This window comes from Hypanus sabinus, chromosome 29 (assembly GCF_030144855.1).
Source record: "Hypanus sabinus isolate sHypSab1 chromosome 29, sHypSab1.hap1, whole genome shotgun sequence".
Classification (NCBI taxonomy): domain Eukaryota; kingdom Metazoa; phylum Chordata; class Chondrichthyes; order Myliobatiformes; family Dasyatidae; genus Hypanus; species Hypanus sabinus.
This window is the reverse complement of record NC_082734.1, coordinates 14,759,735-14,778,527: the sequence shown is the minus strand read 5'-3', so window position 1 is coordinate 14,778,527 and position 18,793 is coordinate 14,759,735. Positions and strand designations below refer to the sequence as shown.

At 47.9% G+C, this 18,793-nt stretch overlaps 1 protein-coding gene across 2 annotated transcripts; it reads left to right on the top strand.

Annotated features, from left to right (window-relative positions):
• The first annotated feature begins 213 nt into the window (after positions 1 to 213).
• LOC132383037 (transcription factor AP-4-like) lies at positions 214 to 18,793 on the top strand. 2 transcript variants are annotated; one of them, XM_059953746.1, is made up of 7 exons: positions 214 to 315; positions 7,500 to 7,665; positions 10,879 to 10,977; positions 12,252 to 12,398; positions 14,254 to 14,382; positions 15,505 to 15,669; positions 16,472 to 18,793. In XM_059953746.1, the coding sequence occupies exons 2-7, from the start codon at positions 7,591 to 7,593 to the stop codon at positions 16,760 to 16,762; spliced, it is 906 nt and encodes a 301-aa protein (XP_059809729.1). In that variant the 5' UTR covers positions 214 to 315; positions 7,500 to 7,590; the 3' UTR covers positions 16,763 to 18,793. The 2 variants fall into 2 exon arrangements, with proteins under 2 accessions (XP_059809729.1, XP_059809728.1); XM_059953745.1 differs by lacking the exon at positions 214 to 315 and adding an exon at positions 361 to 921.

Below are 18,793 nucleotides of genomic sequence, written 5' to 3'. Positions count from 1 at the left end.
CAAGGAATTTCATTGCACCCTGGGTCACAGGACAAGCCTCCGATCTGATCTGCCTGTGAGATGGATTTTCCTCCCTCAGCGAACTCCCAAATGCATTCACCTGTCCACCTGGTTCATCCTTTGTTCGACCCTTTCTCAGGGTCTGGGCTGCAATCCTTGACATGCACTTTTTTTTTGCCTCCCTCCACAGATGCTGCTCGATCCGCTGAGTTTATTTTCCCTCGGGTGAGAATTAGTGGTGCACAGGTCTCGCTGTGGAAACTGTGTGAAACAAAACCGGTGTCTGGTACGACTTTGTGGAAAGCTTAGCGCCCGGTACGCTTTAAATGTAGGGTTTTGAACTGGTGGGCTGGGGTGGGGGAACTTTGATGGGTTGTATTGAGTGCTTATAGTTAGAGTGGGAGGGTCTCGGGAAAGAGAAGAGGGGAAATCCTGCTTTAGAATAGCGCTACCCACACCGGGCCACTGGAAAGCGCCCAGATTCCGCAATAGCCCCAACCGGCGGCAGGGTGTCTGGCTTCGGGTGCTCGGCGCTCTCAACCCCCTTTTGTCTCCGGAGAGGCGCCGCCGTTGGAAGGGCCGCTTACTCCGGTCGCACGCAACACAAGCGCCGCTTTGTCCGGATTTGAACGGACCTGGGTCCGTCCCGGCGGCGGCGGGCTCCAGGACCCGGGCGGAAGCAGACAGCGGTGCTGCGGCTCCAGCTGACCACGAGGTCCCAGCTGTTTCCCGCCATTGCTGAACTGTTTTACTACAACTCCAAAACCCCCCGGTCTGGAAAAACGCGCTCGCACGTCTGCCAACCTCGCCTCGGTTTTGGAGGATGGAGGAAATCAAAGGGTCGATGGCTTACTACGCGAGCCCGAAGACGCTGCAAGAATTCCGCAGAGCGGAGAAGGAAGTGATTGGAGGCTTGTGTAGGTGTGTATGCACCCGTGATGTTTGTTTATTTCAGAAATAATGTATCAGTGCAGGAGGCTCGGAGGGGCATTTAAACCAGATCCCCACGTGGAAAGGGGGGGGGCTGGGAATTAAAAATTACCCCATCGCAAGCGCAGCTGTTTACCCCTTGAAGGGGCACTGGAGAAATCCCGAACTCCCCTGGAAATCGGGACAGACCACCAGGCGGAATACTTGCATCAATGGGAGGGAGGAGATGCGAAAATCGAAACGCTGACCACGTGGGGATCGCCTAATGCTCGGTCCTGCGATGTCCCGGCCCTTCATTTCCGAAACTTCCGAACCTTTAGTAACGCATCGGCTGCCCAAAGGGCCGGCGCGTCTCCAGCCCCCTCGGCAATAATATCTTCCATAGATTATTTCCCTTCTCTTGACTGTCAGATCATGGCCGCCCCTCCGTGCCGTATTTGTTTTGTGTCAGTGGATCCGCCTACCTTTGCAATCTTGTTTTTATTCTAAAGTTACACCCCAACCACTTAGTTTTATGTTGTTTTTTTTTTAAAAAAGTCAAATAACCCCCCCCCCCATTGCTTTTTATCCCCCTATTGTGCTGTGGGAGCTTGTGTTGTGGTTTCTCTGATAGCGGGTTCCGTAGAGACCAGTGAGTAGGCATTTTCAATCGAGACTGGTGTCGTCGGGGTATTTCCCGTCGGTCCGACTGTGCCCGGGGGCTGTTGGCGTTTTGCTGGGATCCCGGCTCTGGGGCGGAATGCACAGCGGGGTCGTTTGTTTAAATACTTATAAATGATTTCTGGCTCATCTCCCTCCGTGACTAATCCAAATCCCCGTGCCACTGTTTCGGAATCGCCGCGTACGAAGGTCTTTCAGGCGCGGAGGGAAAGCGGGTCCAGTTTGGAAACAGCCATTGCGTAGTACTTCAACCGAGCTTCGAAATAAACTTCCTCCACATTTGCTTTTTTTTTAAATTGGTCGGGCGTTATAAATGCAGACGAGGTCTTCCAATTTTACTAATGAAATTAAATGCTAATTATCTCAACCACAACTATCGTTAACACTTTTTTTTTGTGAACATGTCTATTAAGTATTTTAAAATATAAATTTTCATACGACTTAAGATTTTAATGTTTTGATTGTGATATTTTAGTTTTGCGGCGAATTCGTTAATATCGTAAATCACGAGGTCTTTTGTGTTTTTTTCAAAAAAAACTTTATTAGCTGCTTTTCATCGAGTAAAATCGGATTTCCAACGGGCTTAGGAGAACCCATTGAAAAGTTTTGGGAAGGTTGGAGGATTGTGAATTTTATGAATGGGGCTGAAATTGACGAGGCTGCTGGTGAATCCCATTGGCTGTTGAAGGCAGTGTCTGGTTGTGATGGGCAGCAGTACAACGGGGAGAGGGGGGCTAGTGTAGGATCTGTCAGGCGCTCAAGTTTCACGCCCTCCTCCTCCTCACTCCCCTACCACTGTCGATTGCGCATCGAGCAGATTACTCTTAAAAACGTCATTTATCGCCTATAAAAATGTTGCTTGCACAAAGTACAACATAAAATCATTTGTACGTGGGAAGAGGCCTTCCGGTCTATTTTGTATGTAATATTAATAATTTAGTTGTAAAACAGATTTCATGCAAACGATTTAGCTCTCACAGTACTGTAGGATAAAAGTGCAAACATGAAAATAAATAATGAAAATAAAAAACAAAGTTATGCTTGTTAAATTAACAGGTTTTGAGAAAAAGTATCAATCGAGTCTGCATCCCTTATAGTTTTTACGTATTCCGTTTTTTTTAAAAAAAGCTGGCCTGCTAATTATCTTTTGAGGGAGATTGTTGGAAGTTAAGAGAAGGGCGAAAGAACACCAGAGAGCTGGAGCAGGTTTATAAAACGAAAGCGATCTTGTGATCTGGTTCCTTCGGGATGTCGGTTCTTTAAATGTCAGTTCAGTTCCAATGTTCTGCCTCATTCCTCACATCGCAACAGGTTTTGTTGTAAAGTTACCTCGGGCCATTCATTCCCTCGTTACGGATAGGTGGCCAGTTTTAAGAAAGTCCACAGGTCAAAAATACACAAAGTCCCTGGAAATAGTAACCAGGTTGTAACGAATGGTGGTGGAGCGCTAATTAACCTAAGTTTTTTTTTAAAAATTGTGTATCCTACCTGGTTACAATGGTGTCCCACTCTCAATGGCCCCTTTCAGTGAGCTGGGTGTCACATTGTTAATACAGTGCTGACAGCACAACTCGAATTCCAAAGCAGATGGCCTCCCCCAATGAAACGGGGAGCATGAAGTTCAGAATCAGGGGGCGGTTTAATAACACTCCCATGTGTCGTGAAATTTGTTAACCTTGTGGCAATAGTACAATGCAATATAGAGAAACAGGACGCTGAATTACGGTGTGTGTGTGTGTGTGTCTATTAAATAAACAGTGCCAGTGAGCTATCCTCACTGATTCAATAGCAATAAGTGTTCCTGAGCCTGATGGTGGGGGGCCCAAGGCTCCTGCAATCTTCCTGCCCCTTGGTGGTAGTGGGAAGAGAACGTGGCCCTGCTCTCGGGGGCTCCATGGTGGGGAGGCCTTTGCCTGCGGTGGAAACGATTATCCTGGGGGGGGTTACACGTAAACACATTTGTAACGTGGGGAGGGCCTGTGCACGATCAGTGCGTTGTTTTCTGCATCCTGTCCACCAACCCAACGGGGTGTGACTGCTTTCCAGTTCAAAGTGGAAATTACTACAGCTGGGCCGTGAACAAGTAGAAGGCTGCATCTAGCATGTTTTATTATAAAACCATCAACTCTCGGAGCAGAAATAGGCCATTCGACCCATCGAGTTGCCATTTTCCCACCTTCTCCTCATAACCTTTGCTGCCCTAACCAATCAGGAACCTATCAACCTCTGCTTTAAATACACTCATTGACCTGGCCTCCACAGCTGCCTGTGGCAATCCGTTCCACAGATTCACTATCCTCTGGCTAAAGAAATACCCCCTCATCTCTGCTCTAAATGGCCGCCCCTCTATTCTGAGGTTGCGGCCTCTGGTCCGAGACTCACCCACTGTATGAAAAATCCTCCCCACACCCACACTACCCAGACCCTTCAGTATTCGATTCCCTCCTTGTTCTTCTAAACTCCAGTGAGTACAGGTCCAGAGCCATTGAACACTCCTCATATACAAATGTCTGTAAATAAACTCTTCTCAGGAGTCATCCCTGAAAAAGATGGCCGAGTTTGTCTCAGAAACGTCGGTTGTAATTGATACCCTTACCCGGCTGGAAGGCCAAGAAGAGTTTATTCAGCGAGTACTCTGGGGAAGGATTACTCTTGTTAACGCTTTCATTCCCTGGAATCATTCTCGTGAACCTTCTCTGGACCCTCTCCAGTGCCAGCAACTTACCTTAGATAAGGGCCCAACACTCCAAGTGGACAGTCTGACCAACGTCTTATAAAGCCTCACCGTCACTCCCTTGCCTTTGATTTCTAGTCCCCTTGAAGTGAATGCTAACATTACATTTGTCTTCCTTACCACCAACTCAATCTGCAAATTAACCTTCAGCAATCTTGCACGAGGACTCCCAAGTCCTTCTGCACCTTTTAGTTTTTAATTTTCTCGCTGCTTAGAAAATAGCCTACTTCTTTATTCCTTCTACCAAAGTGCATCAGCTTACACCTCCCTACTCTATATTCCATCTGCCACTTCTTTGCCATTCTCCCAATCTGTCTGTAAGTCGTTCTGCAGACTCTCTGCTTCCTCGACACTACCGGCCCCTCCACCTATCTTCATATCATCTGCAAACTTGGCCACAAAGCCATCAGTTCTGTCATCCAAGTCATTGACATATAATGTGAAAAGAAGCAGTCCCAACACCAGACACCACTAGTCACCGGCAGCCAACCAGAAAAGGGGCTCTTTATTCCCACTCTTTGCATCCTGCCAGTCAGTCAATCTTCTGTCCTTGCAAATATCTTTCCCGTAGTACCCTGGGCTCTTATCTTGTTTAACAGCCTCGCGTGCAGCACCTGGTCAAAGGCTTGCTGCTGAAAATCCAAGCAAACAACATCCACTATCCTGCCGGTTTTTTCCATCAGATTTGCCACACAAAGACTTCGCCCAAAGAAAACCATGCTGACTGGCCTATTTTATCAGGTGCCTCCAAGTACCCCGAGACCTCGTCCTTAATAATCAATCCCAACATCTTTTCAACCACTGAAGACAGACTAACTGGTCTATAATTTCCTTCCTTCTGCCTCCCTCCCTTTTTAAAGAGTGGGGTGACAATTGCAATTTTCCAGTCCTCCAAAACAATTCCAGAATCTGGAGGTTCTTGGAGGATCATTACTAATGCCCCTACAATCTCTTCAGATACCTTTTTCAGAACCCTGGGACGTACTTCATCTGGTTCTGGTGATTTATCTACCTTCAGACCTTTCAGATACCCAAGCACCCTCTCCTTAGTAATAATACTACTCATCTCTCGAATTTCTTGCATACTACTAGTGTGTCTGTCAGTCTGTGTCTTCCACAGTGAAGACTGACGTTAAACACTTATTAAGGTCATCTGCCATCGTGCCTGTTCTGATCTGTGGCCAGCTCTGATTGTGCTGGGTGACCGTTGAGAGAGGATTTGGGAGGGTGGTGTTTGGATTTTGGGACATCCAGTTCTGGTCAGCAGGCATTGGCCGACCCGTACTCGTCAATAGCTGCTGGTTTACAGTGACCCCTGGGGCTGCTGGAGGTTGTAGCCAACTTTCCCGAGGTTTTGACAGCCTCCAGAAAAGATTGTGGCACGCAGCCAGCCTTGGTGGGAGATCCTGTCTAAAACTCATGATCGAATGCTAGTTCTTCTGCTGTCAACATGACTGTGGAGGACATGTTGTCAGTGGCTATTTCAGACATCTCCGCCAGGGCGGCACAGAAGATCAGAGAGAGATGTCAACCATGCATAATGCTGTCGATTGTCATTGATGTCTGTCTGTGTCTTCCACAGTGAAGACTGAATTATTTGGCCCAATATTTCTATACTAGCTGCCGTGCACAACTCCCATTATCCAACACTCCAATTGTGGCTGAAGATTTGGAACTACAAGCATTTGACATGGTTAATGTGATCCCAGCAGCACTGCAGACGCTGGCTTGGTTTTACAGGGCTTCAGGGCAGCTGGAAGAGGAAGGGTTAAATTCTTCCTGTTGTGGCTACTTGCCAAAGAAGCTTAGTTATTTGCAGACAACCATTATAATATTCCCATTGTGTTCAGAAGTCACGTTCAAACCTTACACATTGCAGATCAAAGCAGCTGTGAACTCGGTGGACAATTAGAGCCCACACGCCCCACAACAGTCAGGGCACAGAGGAGGAGGAGTCAGACCGGATCCTGGCAGAAACAATGAGCTTCTTGAAAAGGCCAGAGAAACCAGCTCCAATCAGGCATTGCCGAGTGTTAAACTCGGCTATTACGCTACAGAAAACCCTCCGGAACCACAGAGCAGAAACCTAAACCGAGAGTGTCAGTGTTAGTGAGATCGTGCTGGATTTTGGGGTTAATTACCAGACCATCTGGGGCTGAAAGTATTTGTGTGTTGTTCAGTAGCCCTCACCCCTTGTCTCCCTCCCCCCTCCAGTCTCCTCCCCTGCCCCCTTCCCATCCTCCTCCCTGTCTCCTCCCCACCGACTCCCTTCCCCCCCATCGCCCCTCCCCGTCTCTTGTCTCCCCACCATCTCTCTGTTTCCCACCCGATTCTCATCCCCTCGCTCCTCTCTGTCCTCTCCCTCCTCTGCCCCCCCATCTGTCCCGTTTATTCCAATTCCCCACTGCTCTTCTTTTGCCATTTCTCTCCTGCAGTCCTGTTTGAATGCTTTGTCTCCTCGAATCAAAGATCCACAGATAAACATCTGGTGTGGCACAGAGACAATTACATCGAACCGTGGGGGCCGGGGGATCAGTCCTGATGAGGCCATTATTCCACCGACCACACAACACAGCCGGTATTTTTGTACCATCGAGGGTTATGACACACAGGTGACGATTGGAGACAGAAAGACCGAGAGCCTGGAATGGAAAAACAGAAAATGCTGGAAACACTCAGCAGGTCAGGCAGCATCTGTGGAAAGAGAAATGGAGTTAGTCTATCTGGTTCAAGAGCCTTGGTTGGGCTTGAAACATTACCTCTGTTTTTCTCTCCACAGTTGCTGCCTGACCGAATGTCTCCAACATGTTTGTTTTAAGTTTTGGTATTTGGGATTCTGGGGACGAAGGTATAGAGTGACGAACTGACATTTTAATCCCCAGATGATTGCAGTAACTAAACTCAAAATCCAAAATTCCAGACGTGTTCTCATTAACACTGACACTCTTGGTTTAGATTTCCGATCTGTAGTTTCAGATGGTTTTGAGTAATTGAATACCTGAGTTTGACAGTCAGTGGCTGGTTTCTCTGCCCTTTGCATTAAGCGGACTCTAAGCCTGGCACCCGTTTAGCTGCTCCCTGTACCCTGCCCGGCCAGCTTCTGCGATCGGGAGAGCGGGGTTGGTTCCTTCCGCTTCTCGGCCCCCTTTCACGCCGAGTCCTCTTGCCTTTCCAGCCTCTCGAACATCCCGCTGACGCCAGAGAGCCAGCGGGATCACGACCGGCGCATCCGCAGGGAGATCGCCAACAGCAATGAGCGGCGACGCATGCAGAGCATCAACGCCGGGTTCCAGTCCCTGAAGGTGCTGCTGCCCCACACGGATGGCGAGAAGTTGAGCAAGGTCAGTGTCGGCCCGCTTCCTCCCTCCCGTCGACCGCTGCCGCTTGCTACGCCCCTCAGCTGACCGGCAAAGGCCTTTTTGCAGGACCCGTTCCAAGCAGGTGGTGATGCTTTCCCCCACCCCACCCCGGTTTGGGACTTCTTTCACTTCCCGTGCCCTCTCCTGAGCTGAGAGAGTGGGTCAGTCTCCAACCTCAACCCTGTCGCCGGGGTGACCTCTGGGGACTCATGGAGCTTAGGTTTCTCTTCTCTCTGGTGCCCAGTGTGACAGTGAGGAGAGGGTTTAGCACCTTGTTCCCATGGTTGATTCACTGCACACACTAAGGTTCTCGGGACCTGCGTACGACAACCAGACTTTCCTCCTTTGCGGGCTTTCTGGTCCATTTCTCACCCGTCATCCATGGGGTAACGACCATCGTTCCTTTTCCTGTGGCGGAGTTGGCAGGCAGTGTTTGCCAATCAAGTGGTCCAAGCAGACCCTTCAGCCCATCTGATGCATACCGACCAAGATGCTTATCCAGTCGAGGCCCATTTGCCCTTATCTGGTTTATAACTTTCTAAGCTTCTCTCCGGGTGCCCATCTGACTGCCTTTTAAAAATTGTTCATACACCTGCCTCAACTGCTTCCTCTGAAGCTCATTCCACGTATCCGTGAAGAAAAAATATTTGCCCCTCACGAACTTATTAAATCTCACCCCTCTCACCTTAAACCAATGCCCTCTGGTTCTTGATTCTCCAACCCTAGGAGAAAAACTGCGCACATTCATCCTATCTAAACCCCCTCGTGGTTTCATACACCTTGTTTAGGCCTTTTCTTCGGCAGTACAGCCCTTTATTTTCTTTGGCCCTGTGTCGACAGCAAGGGACCCTACTGCGTGGGATCCATAACTAACTTTCTGCTGGGACCTTGGGTTCCATCATCACATAACAACATAAGAAATAGGTGCAGGAGTCGGCCACCTGTCCCACCGAGCCTGCCCCGCCATTCAGTAAGATCACAGCTGATCTGACCATGGACTCGTCTCCACCTACCTACCTTTTCCCCATAACCCTTAATTTCCCTTCTATCCAAAATCTATCCAACCTTGTCTTAAATATATTAACTGAGGCAGCCTCCACTGCTTCATTGGGCAGAGAATTCCACAGATTCACCATCCTCTGGGAAAAGCAGTTCCTCCTCATCTCCGCCCTAAATCTGCTCCCCCGAATCTTGAGGCTGTGTCACCTGTCTGAATGTCTTTCTTTTTAAATCTTTTTATTCATTTTAAACAAACATAAATGAAACATGAATACAGAGAGCTTGAGAGTACATAATTAATAGGTTAAGGTATAAATACAAATAGATGATAATCCATATATAATAACCTCCCAAACTGATACAAAAAATGGAGTAAATAAGAACCCCCCCCCAAAAAAAAGAAAAAAAAACCCTAACCGACATGGGCCATTGCATTATGTCAAATATACACGGTAGCGTCAATAACCCCGTACCTCCCTCCAAGTAATTAAGGATAATAAAAGTAAGGTTTAGGAAAAGTCAGTTTAGCTCATACGAAAATGTTGAATAAATGGTCTCCAAGTTTCTTCAAATTTAACTGAAGGTTCAAAGATAACACTTCTAATTTTTTCTAAACTCAAACAAGAAATAGTTTGAGAAAACCACTGAAATATAGTTGGAGGATTAATTTCTTTCCAGTTCAAAAGGATAGATCTTCTAGCCATTAACATAACAAATGCAATCATCCGCCGAGCTGGGGGGGATAAACAACTATTATCCACCATTGGTAAACTGAAAATTGCAGTAATAGGATGCGGTTGCAATTTAATATTCAGAACTTTTGAAATAATACCGAAAATATCTTTCCAATAATTTTGCAAGCAGGGGCAAGACCAAAACATGTGGGTCATGAAGCAACTTCAGAATGACATCTGTCACAGGTTGGATTAACACAAGAATAAAATCGAGCAAGTTTATCCTTGGACATGTGAGCCCAATGTACAACCTTAAATTGTATTGGGGCATGTTTAGCACAAACAGAAGAAGAATTGACTCTGAATGTCTTATCTGCTCACGAGCCCTTAAAACCCAACCTAGTGCTGGTCCCATTTCAGTGTCAAAATGAACTTCTCCAAAAGTGAACTTACAGAAAACTTTGTTCAGGTCAGGAGGGCACCTTATTGGCAATAATGGGTGAATATAAAACTTAACCTGTCAGCTCCTTACACCCGTTTACTCAGCAAACTAAAACAAATCGGATTGGTTTCTGGAGGCAGAGACAGACTGCACTTGATGTTGACTTTCGACAGACAGCCTAAAGCATCACCCCTCTCTGCTCAGAGCTTCCATATAATGTTGCAAGGAGGGGGGTTTGTTTAACAGCAAATGTGAGGTTATCCCCTTTGGTGGCAAGAACAGGAAGGCAGATTATTATCTAAATGGAGTCAAGTTAGGAAAAGGGGAAGTACAACGAGATCTAGGTGTTCTTGTACATCAGCCAAAGAAAGCAAGCATGCAGGTACAGCAGGCAGTGAAGAAAGCTAATGGCATGCTGGCCTTTTTAACAAGAGGAATTGAGTATAGGAGTAAAGAGGTCCTTCTGCAGCTGTACAGGGCCCTGGTGAGACCCCACCTGGAGTATTGTGTGCAGTTTTGGTCTCCAAATTTGAGGAGGGACATTCTTGCTATTGAGGGAGTGCAGCGTAGGTTCACAAGGTTAATTCTCGGAATGGCAGGACTGTTATATGTTGAAAGACTGGAGTGACTGGGCTTGTATACACTGGAATTTAGAAGGATGAGAGGGGATCTGATTGAAACATATAAGATTATTAAGGGATTGGACACACTGGAGGCAGGAAGCATGTTCCCGCTGATGGGTGAGTCCAGAACTAGAGGCCACAGTTTAAGAATAAGGGGTAGGCCATTTAGAACAGAGATGCGGAAAAACCTTTTCACCCAGAGAGTGGTGGATATGTGGAGTGCTCTGCCCCAGAAGGCAGTGGAGGCCAAGTCTCTGGATGCATTCAAGAGAGAGTTAGATAGAGCTCTTATAGATAGCGGGGTCAAAGGATATGGGGAGAGGACAGGAACAGGGTACTGATTGTGTATGATCAGCCATGATCACAGTGAATGGCGGTGCTGGCTAGAAGGGCCGAATGGCCTACTCCTGCGCCTACTGTCTATTGTCAAAGTGACTATCTCACTCTCTGCTGGCAGGCTGCGATCCTACAACAAACGGCAGAGTACATCTTTGCCCTGGAGGAGGATAAAACCCGGCTGATGCAGCAGAACGCACATCTGAAACGCTTGGTACAGGTGAGCGGGCATGGAAACTGGAGCCTTGTTGACCGGGAAGGCACGTCTTATTGTTTGTACTGATTTATTTAGCATCCCTACGAGTAATCACCAATTAATCCAATTCATTTATTACCTAGAGGTACCAGGCCACACTGTCCAATTACACCCATGTGACCGATTAACGAGGATGTTTCCGATAGTGGGGGGAGTCTAGGACCGGAGGGCACAGCCTCAGAATAGAGGAACGTCCCTTTAGAACAGAGATGAGGGATTCTTCAGCCGGAGGGTGGTGAGTCTGAGGAATTCATTGCCACAGATGGCTGTGGGGGCCGGACCATTTGGGTATATTTAAAGTAGAGGTTGATAGGTTCTTAATTTGGAAAACGTGTAGCTTGTGTGGTTGATGGCTGGGTTGAGCTGTTCTCTGACCGTGGCAAAGATCGGAGACCATCTCAGCCCCACCGGGTTCTTAATTAGTCAGGGTGTCAAAGGTTATGGGGAGAAGGCAGGAGAATAGGTTTGAGAGGGAAAAGAAATCAGCCGTGATGGAGTGGTGGAGCGGACTCTGTGGGTCAAATGGCCTAATTCTGCTCCTATGTCTTATGGCCTTTGGACTGTGGGAGGAAACCGGAGCACCCGGAGGAAACCCATTGGGCCCCGGGGAGAACGTACAAACACCTTACAGGCAGCAGTGAGAATTGAATTTCACACCTCTGCTGCCTTGTGGCTATACCCGCTCGCGGAGATGGCTTCAGGAGTAAATCCAGAGCTGGAGCCCCTAAGGCAGTCCTGCGTTGAGTTCAACGCTGACCGGCCACTCCCGCAGCGCTGCTGCTGCCAAACTGTATCGGTCTCGGCCGTTGCTTTGGGTCCATCAGATGCACGGAGAGGAGGGGCTTGCTCTCCGTACCGTACTGCCCTGGCTTGTGTATCTAGACAGCAACATCCATGGTCGACCCTGACTGACAGAGGCCTCGGAGAAGTTACAGCGCCATCGAGCCAGGGTCAGTTCCACTCTGTACGTGACCGTGTGATTTCCTCCCACATCCCAAAGGGTTAGGAGGTTAATTGTTCAGCTGGGTGTGGTTAGCCAGTGCAGACCTGTTGAGTTGAAAAGGCCTGTTACTGTGTTCTATTTGAGTAAAAATAAACGGGTCACCAGCTGGGCTGTTGTGTGATTCGGGATTTCCGTGGAAGTTTCCCTTCAGAGTCCTGGCGTTCAGCGGGGGAACGGAGCGGCGCCCTCAATACCAGGCTGAAATAAGCGAGAGCTTTCCCTCTCTCCTCCCCAGGAGTACTCGGGCTCCTCCCCCAAGCGGAAACGGGGCGACGAATCCGACGAGGGGATCGGCTCTCCAGATTCGGCGGACGATGAGCTGGCTGAACTCCGGCAGCACCTGGAGAAGGAGAGGCTGGTGCGGCTCAGCTTGGAGGAGAAGGTCTGAATTGTGTTCGTGGGGCGGGGGGGGGGGGTTCTGCTCTCCGTGGCGTATTCATAGGGCAGGGGGATCTACTGTCCACAATACTTTCACTGGGGGTGGGAATTTGTTGTCAGTGATGGGCTCAGAGGTGAGGTAGGTGGTCTGGACAGAAAAGATGGCTCCATAGGTAGGAGTAGTAATACTTTATTGTCGCCAAACAATTGATACTAGAGTGTACAATCATCACAGCGATATTTGATTCTGCACTTGACGCTCCCTGGAGTACAAATCAATAGTAAATATAATAAAAACTTAAATTATAAATCAGAGTTTTAAAAAATACAGATGAAATCATTGAGTTACAGAGCAACGGAAAAAGCCTTTCAGCACGATTTGTCTATGCTCAACTGGATGCCTATCCAAGCAAATCCCCATTCCCCTGTATTTGGGCTAATTAACTCTAAACCTTTCCAGTCCATCTCTCTATTTTACTTTGCATTGTACTTTGCGCTGTGCATTTATTATGGGTGGTTATTCAGGTGGGTGGGAGCATGGTAGAAGCAGAGTTTTAGTTGTGTCATAATGATTTTGCCTTTAGGTCAGTTTGATCTGAGGAGTGAGCCAGCATGATGCCTGTTTCGTTGACTGCTTAATTTTGCTTAAAACTGCTTAACTTCATTTAAATAGCTTACTTAGGTTGAAGAAAGCTCAGATAAGTGTAATAGGCTGTTTTATCGCTATTTTTAATTTCATTAGTTTTTAAATCAGTTCAAGATTGCTTGTTTTGCTAGTTCCTTAAAGGATCAAATTTATTCTTTGACTTTGAATTTTATTAATTGGATTGGATGGGTGGTGTGTCAGACAGGATTAAACCCCCTCCCGTGTTTAGTCTCTAAGTGGTGTTGTTCTGTTCGAATAGCTGTTGCACCATGAAACTGTCGCGATGTCTTAACAAACATTGTGATTGTACCACCTGTACACATCCCCTGGCAGATTGTTCCATTACTCACCGTCTCTTTGTGAGAAAGCTTCCCCTTGGGGGACTTGTAAATCTGCGTCCTCTAGTTTCAGACTCCCCTACCCAGGAAAAATTCTTATCTTAAACCATCACCGCCTTGCGGCTGTACCCACTCACAGGGAAGGCTTCGGGAGTAAACCCCGAGGGTAAATCTGGTGCTGGAGTCCCTACATTGAGTTCGATGCCGACTGGCACCTCCTGCGATGCTGCTCGTGCCAAACTGTATTGGTCTCTGCCGTTCCTTTGGGTTTATCAGATGAACAGAGAGGGGGAGCCTGCTACATGGGCTACAGCTTGCTCTCCGTACCATACTGCCCTGCCTTGGGTATCTAGACCACTAGGATACAATATCCATGGTCAACTCTGACCGGCGGAGGCTCTCACCTCACCTAGGGGAAAAGAGTGTGACGATCTGCCTCTGTAAGGTCACCCCCTGGCCTCCTCACTTCAGGGAAGGAAGTCCAGCCTCTCCTTGTAATTCAAGCCCTGCAGTCCCAGCAACATGCTGGTGCAAAAGAAAAGATGCACATTCCAGGTTAGTGACATCCTTCCTGGGTGATCAAAACTGAGCACAATTTCTCCCAAGTGTTGGGTGGCAGGATGGAGTTGCATCTCTACCAAAAGAGGTGTAAGGCGCTCCTTCCCTCCACTGGCCTACTCCTTACAGACAGCGGGGGGAATGAACCCCGGTCGTTGGGTCGTAACAGAGTCACACCAAGCGTGCTGCCCTGGAGGGGAAATTGGCACTCCATGCCCGACTCGTCTCCCGAGGGATGCCTGCAGGGTTCTGGGGCGGGACTCGGCGGAGAGAGTTGGTACGAGCACAGAGGAACGATCTGCGGTGTCTTCCCGTAGGTGAAATCCCTGGAGTCCCGGCTGCAGCCCGGCAGGCTGAAGGAGGCGCTGGTGCAGGACCACGACAAGGTGCTGGAGCGACGCAGGCTGTTGCTGGAGGAGCAGCAGAGAGCCATTGGCACTGCACAGGTAGGGTCCCGGCTATGGCGGGTGGTGACTGAGGCAGGGGTGCCTACCCTTTCTTATGCCTTGGGCCCCAGGTTGGGAGCCCCCGGATTTTGTCCTGGATGGGAGTGGGGATGGGCATTAACTCTGATCTTCCCGTTCCCTGCTCACTTTATTGTCATTCAAACGTCTCTGCTCTATTTCTGAGTTGAGGAGGCGTTGGCAGTGCCCTCTTCACAGAATAGTGGCAAGGTCTCTACCAAAGGAGGGGTAAGGCACTGCTTCCTTCCACTAACCTGCAGGTCACCCTTGGGCAAGGCGTAGCTCCCCAATCAGGGTCCTGTGTAGCTGTGAGAGCTGGTGGTGGATGGTTGTATGAGCATATCATGAGTCCTGGTATGCAACCATGTTGATGCCAGGCAGACCATCTCTGAAGAGTATTGACAATGGTTGGGGTAAAGAAACTGCCCCAAAGAAGGCAATGGCAAACCATTTCTGTAGAAAAATTTGCCAAGAACAACCGTGGCCAAAGACTATGATTGCCCACGTCATACGACATAACACATAATAATGATAATGGCTTTACGCTGAATGAGGGCGGGTGATTGTGTAAGAACGAGCGTGTGAGCAGGAGGGTGTGCAGGAATATGAGAGGGCAAATACATGTGTGTGCCCCATGCCATCTCCCCAGTCAGGAGGCATGTGGTAAAGCTGCTCCAACATTTCAATCAGGTGGCTAAAGGCAGCGTTGTCCCAGTCTGTAGAGTTGTGGGTGTTAAGGTGGGGAGAAAGTCTGCAAGATATGGGGCCGTCTGCCGAAGTTTTCTTTTATCTCCCTCTTCCTGCCTTCCTCTTACCTGCTGGACATACCTGCCCTCCTCGCCCACCGGGCACAGGATTCCCACTCACCCACTGTTCCAGCCGCTGCTCACAGGGTACAGCTCTCTCCGTCTCTCCTTGCGCTGTCTCTGCCTATCTTTTTCCCGTCCCTCACGCTTTGCCTGGATCTCGCTCTCTCTGCAGTGCTCCTCTCCCACCCTGAGGTCAGTCTGAAAACAAAACTTGCCTCCTTTGCTGCTCAGCTGAATGTGCTTTTCCTAGCCGGCGACGTTCCTGTTAACATCATTTGCTTTGTTCCCTGTTTAGCTGCCCGTCACGCATAGTCCGCTGGCCCCAACTCACCACCCGACGGTCATAGTGCCAGCTCCTCTGCCTCCGAGTGTGCTGCAGGTCAATGTGGTTACCATGGCGCCCAGCTCCGTCATCAGCTCCGTGTCCACGTCAAAACAGAATCTGGACACCATTGTACAGGTATAGTGGGGGTTCGACGGGGGCTTGCGTCAGCGTGATAGGTGTTGGGAGGGTCGGTGGAGGAGGCCATAATGTTACCAGCAAGGAGATCAGAGGTGATAGAGGGTGAAAGAGGTTCATCCTCGTGTGTCACTCACACAGGTCAGCAATCACTATCATACAGCTCAGGTGGGGTCACTGTCAAGTGTGTGCATAGGTTGGGGTCAGGGGCCGTTGCTCCAGCAAGGGTCATAGAGTTACGCCACAGATCAGAGGGCACTGTCTCATTGCGGGGATCTTGGTGCAGAAGGTGAGGGGTTGATTTTAGGACAGAAGTTAGTCAGCAAGACGGCATCAGAAGGTTAGGTGCTAGGATTTGGGTGGAGTCGATCTCTGCTACAATCTGATGAGAGGTCAGGGACTGTTCGTGTGGATGACACAATACCCAATAAAAAAATCCAATCATCCATTATCAGATCATTAACAAATCCTCATGGTCTGACTGCTAGTTCACTCATTGGATCAGATTGTGCTGGTTCCAGTGTGTGGTCAGGGAAGGGAGAGGGGCTGGAACCAAGGTCCAGTGTGCAGGGTGTTATTCTACCACAGCCTAATGTGTGACATAAACTGTGTATCAGATCTCATTAGTAGCATCCTGTAGTCTGGGTTATTGGAGTTTTAATGTGCTTAGGTGGTCCTTTAATTGTCATTAACCCCCTTGTTAAAGCAGAAAATAATTGATGGTGACAGCACATATTATGAATGGGAGTTAGATGAAAATTGGTTGTTACCTGGTCACTCAAACATCTGTTTTACTCTAAAGGCCATTCAGCATATCGAAGCCACAGAGCAAGGTATCAAAGAGGAACCGGTGGGAGTGGAGAAGCAGACCATACCTTTCCTGAACTTTGACGGGACGCAGGAGAGCCTCAAGGACGACAGACAATGGCACGAGCTGGTGACGGCCTCGCCACTGATAATCAAGAGCTCCTTTGGTGACGTTGAGACTGGAAGCCAAGATGCTGCTCAGAGAGAAATGCTGGCGGCATTGAGAAGGCCCAAGATGGACGTGGAGCCAATCCCCCCTGTCCTTCTGCCAGGCACTGGTGTCTAGACGAGACTGCAGGGCTGTATTGATGTGCACTGAGGGAGTGGAGGACTTTTGAGGGTCAATCCAAAAAGTTTGAGATCAAGGGACCTTTTGAATGGCATTTGTCCCAAACTAATCCCCTCTTCTCCTTCTAGGGCAAGAGCAATCTGGAAGGTACTGTGGTCACAGTCTTTGTATGAAATAGAGCAGGTCGATTACTCTTAACCTGTTCAGGTATGATGTAGTTTCCTATGAAACACCTCATTGCCTAATTGTGAGTTACCATTTCAACAGCCCAGATTTTGTAACTTTTTACAATGCCAAAGCAATCTGAATGTACCACACACGTCAAAAATCTTCAGTCTAAGAGCCAATATACCCAAAAGTGACTTGCTGCACAAAATGTTGATAAGAACAGCTTAAAAAATGGCAGCAACACACACAAAATGCTGGAGGGACTCAGCAGGCTGGGCAGCATCTGTGGAAAAGAGTAAACAGTCGACGTTTTTTGGTCTGAAACTCTTCAGTAGGACTGGAGAAAAAAGATGTAGAGGGGGGGAAGGGCAAGGAGAATGTCACTGTTTGTTTCGATTGCCTGTTGATAAGACAGTACCTTTTCTATTTGCCCTCTTTGGCAGGAAGTACCTCCCTGCGGTACGTTTAGTGCCTGCTGTTCTCAGTCTGGCCAGCTGGTTGATGTAGGGCTGGTCTTGGTCACTAAGTGAGCTTCTGGCTTTGTCCGATGTCCTAACAACTGTAGTTAATGGTATTTAGGCATAACAATGGTTAAAAATGGACACTAACAGCAACTCAAAACTGAAATCCCTTGTGATTATTGTGACTTGGCAGCACACTAGGCCTGGGTTTTACTTAACTCCATGTCTGGGATTACCAATGCCACCACGTATCCCTCAGGAGATGGTTCTAATTCATGTTCATATCTCCTTGAAAGTGGCTATACAGGTTGATAAGGTAGTTAAGGTAGCTTATGGAATGCTTGCTCTTATTGGTCAAAGCAATGAGTTTTAAAGTCCCATGAGGTTATGTTGCAATTTTATAAACTCTGCTTCGGCCACATCTGGAGTACTGCGCACAGTTCTGGTTGCCTCACTATAAGGATATTGAGGCTTTGGAGAGGGTGCAGAAGAGGTTTACCAGGATACTGCCTGGTTTAGAGACCATGCGTTATCATGAGAAGCTGAATAAGCTTGGGTTTTTTCTCTGGAGTGGCAGACGCTGAGGGGAGATCTGATAGAAGTTTATGAAAGGCATAGAAAGACAGGAAGTACGTCAGCAGGAGGGATCGGTGTTTTAGCTGTTTGGCACAACACTGGGCTGAAGGGTCTGTTCCATGTTCTGATGGATGAGTGGAACTGTGGATACTTACATAATTAATATTTCCAGCCCATTGACTTTCAACTAAACATGGTGGTCTTAGCAAAATTCTGGTGCTTCTCCAGTGGGAATTACTATGTACCTACCTTCAAGGATGCTCTGTAACTCGTTTGAAAAGTGAGTCAGAGGGAGAATAAACTGGTAACTAGTAAAAAAAAAATTGCAGACTGTCAACTAAGATTCGACAGACCCTGTTTACATGTAGGCCGTGTCTTTTCAAGCTAATTCTTAGGATGACTAACTGCTCCCATGGTGCAGTCACTACAGGGTGTGACGTGAAGTTCTACGTGGGTGATGCCTTTTTTTACGTATACACTTTTTAAAATGTTTGAGATTACCTTAAAAGAATCTTAGGATGTTTTGTTTTGGCATTGTGAAACTACAGAATGAAATTATCCTTTTATTCTGAGAAAGATGACTGAAACCTGGTCCCATCAGTGCTGCGCCTTTCTGTGCACTATTGGGGTGGGGGGAGGGGGGTTGTGGGGAGAGTTGTATAAAATCTGTTTAGGGCACTTAAATAAGTTTCTAAAGGTTGTTTATTTTCCTAAATGTTTCGCACTTCAAACTGCAGTATAACTTTTGGACCATCTGTGCTTAAATGCTTTGTGCATAATATTGTATGCCTTTTTTTATGAAATCTAATCAGCTGTAAACTGG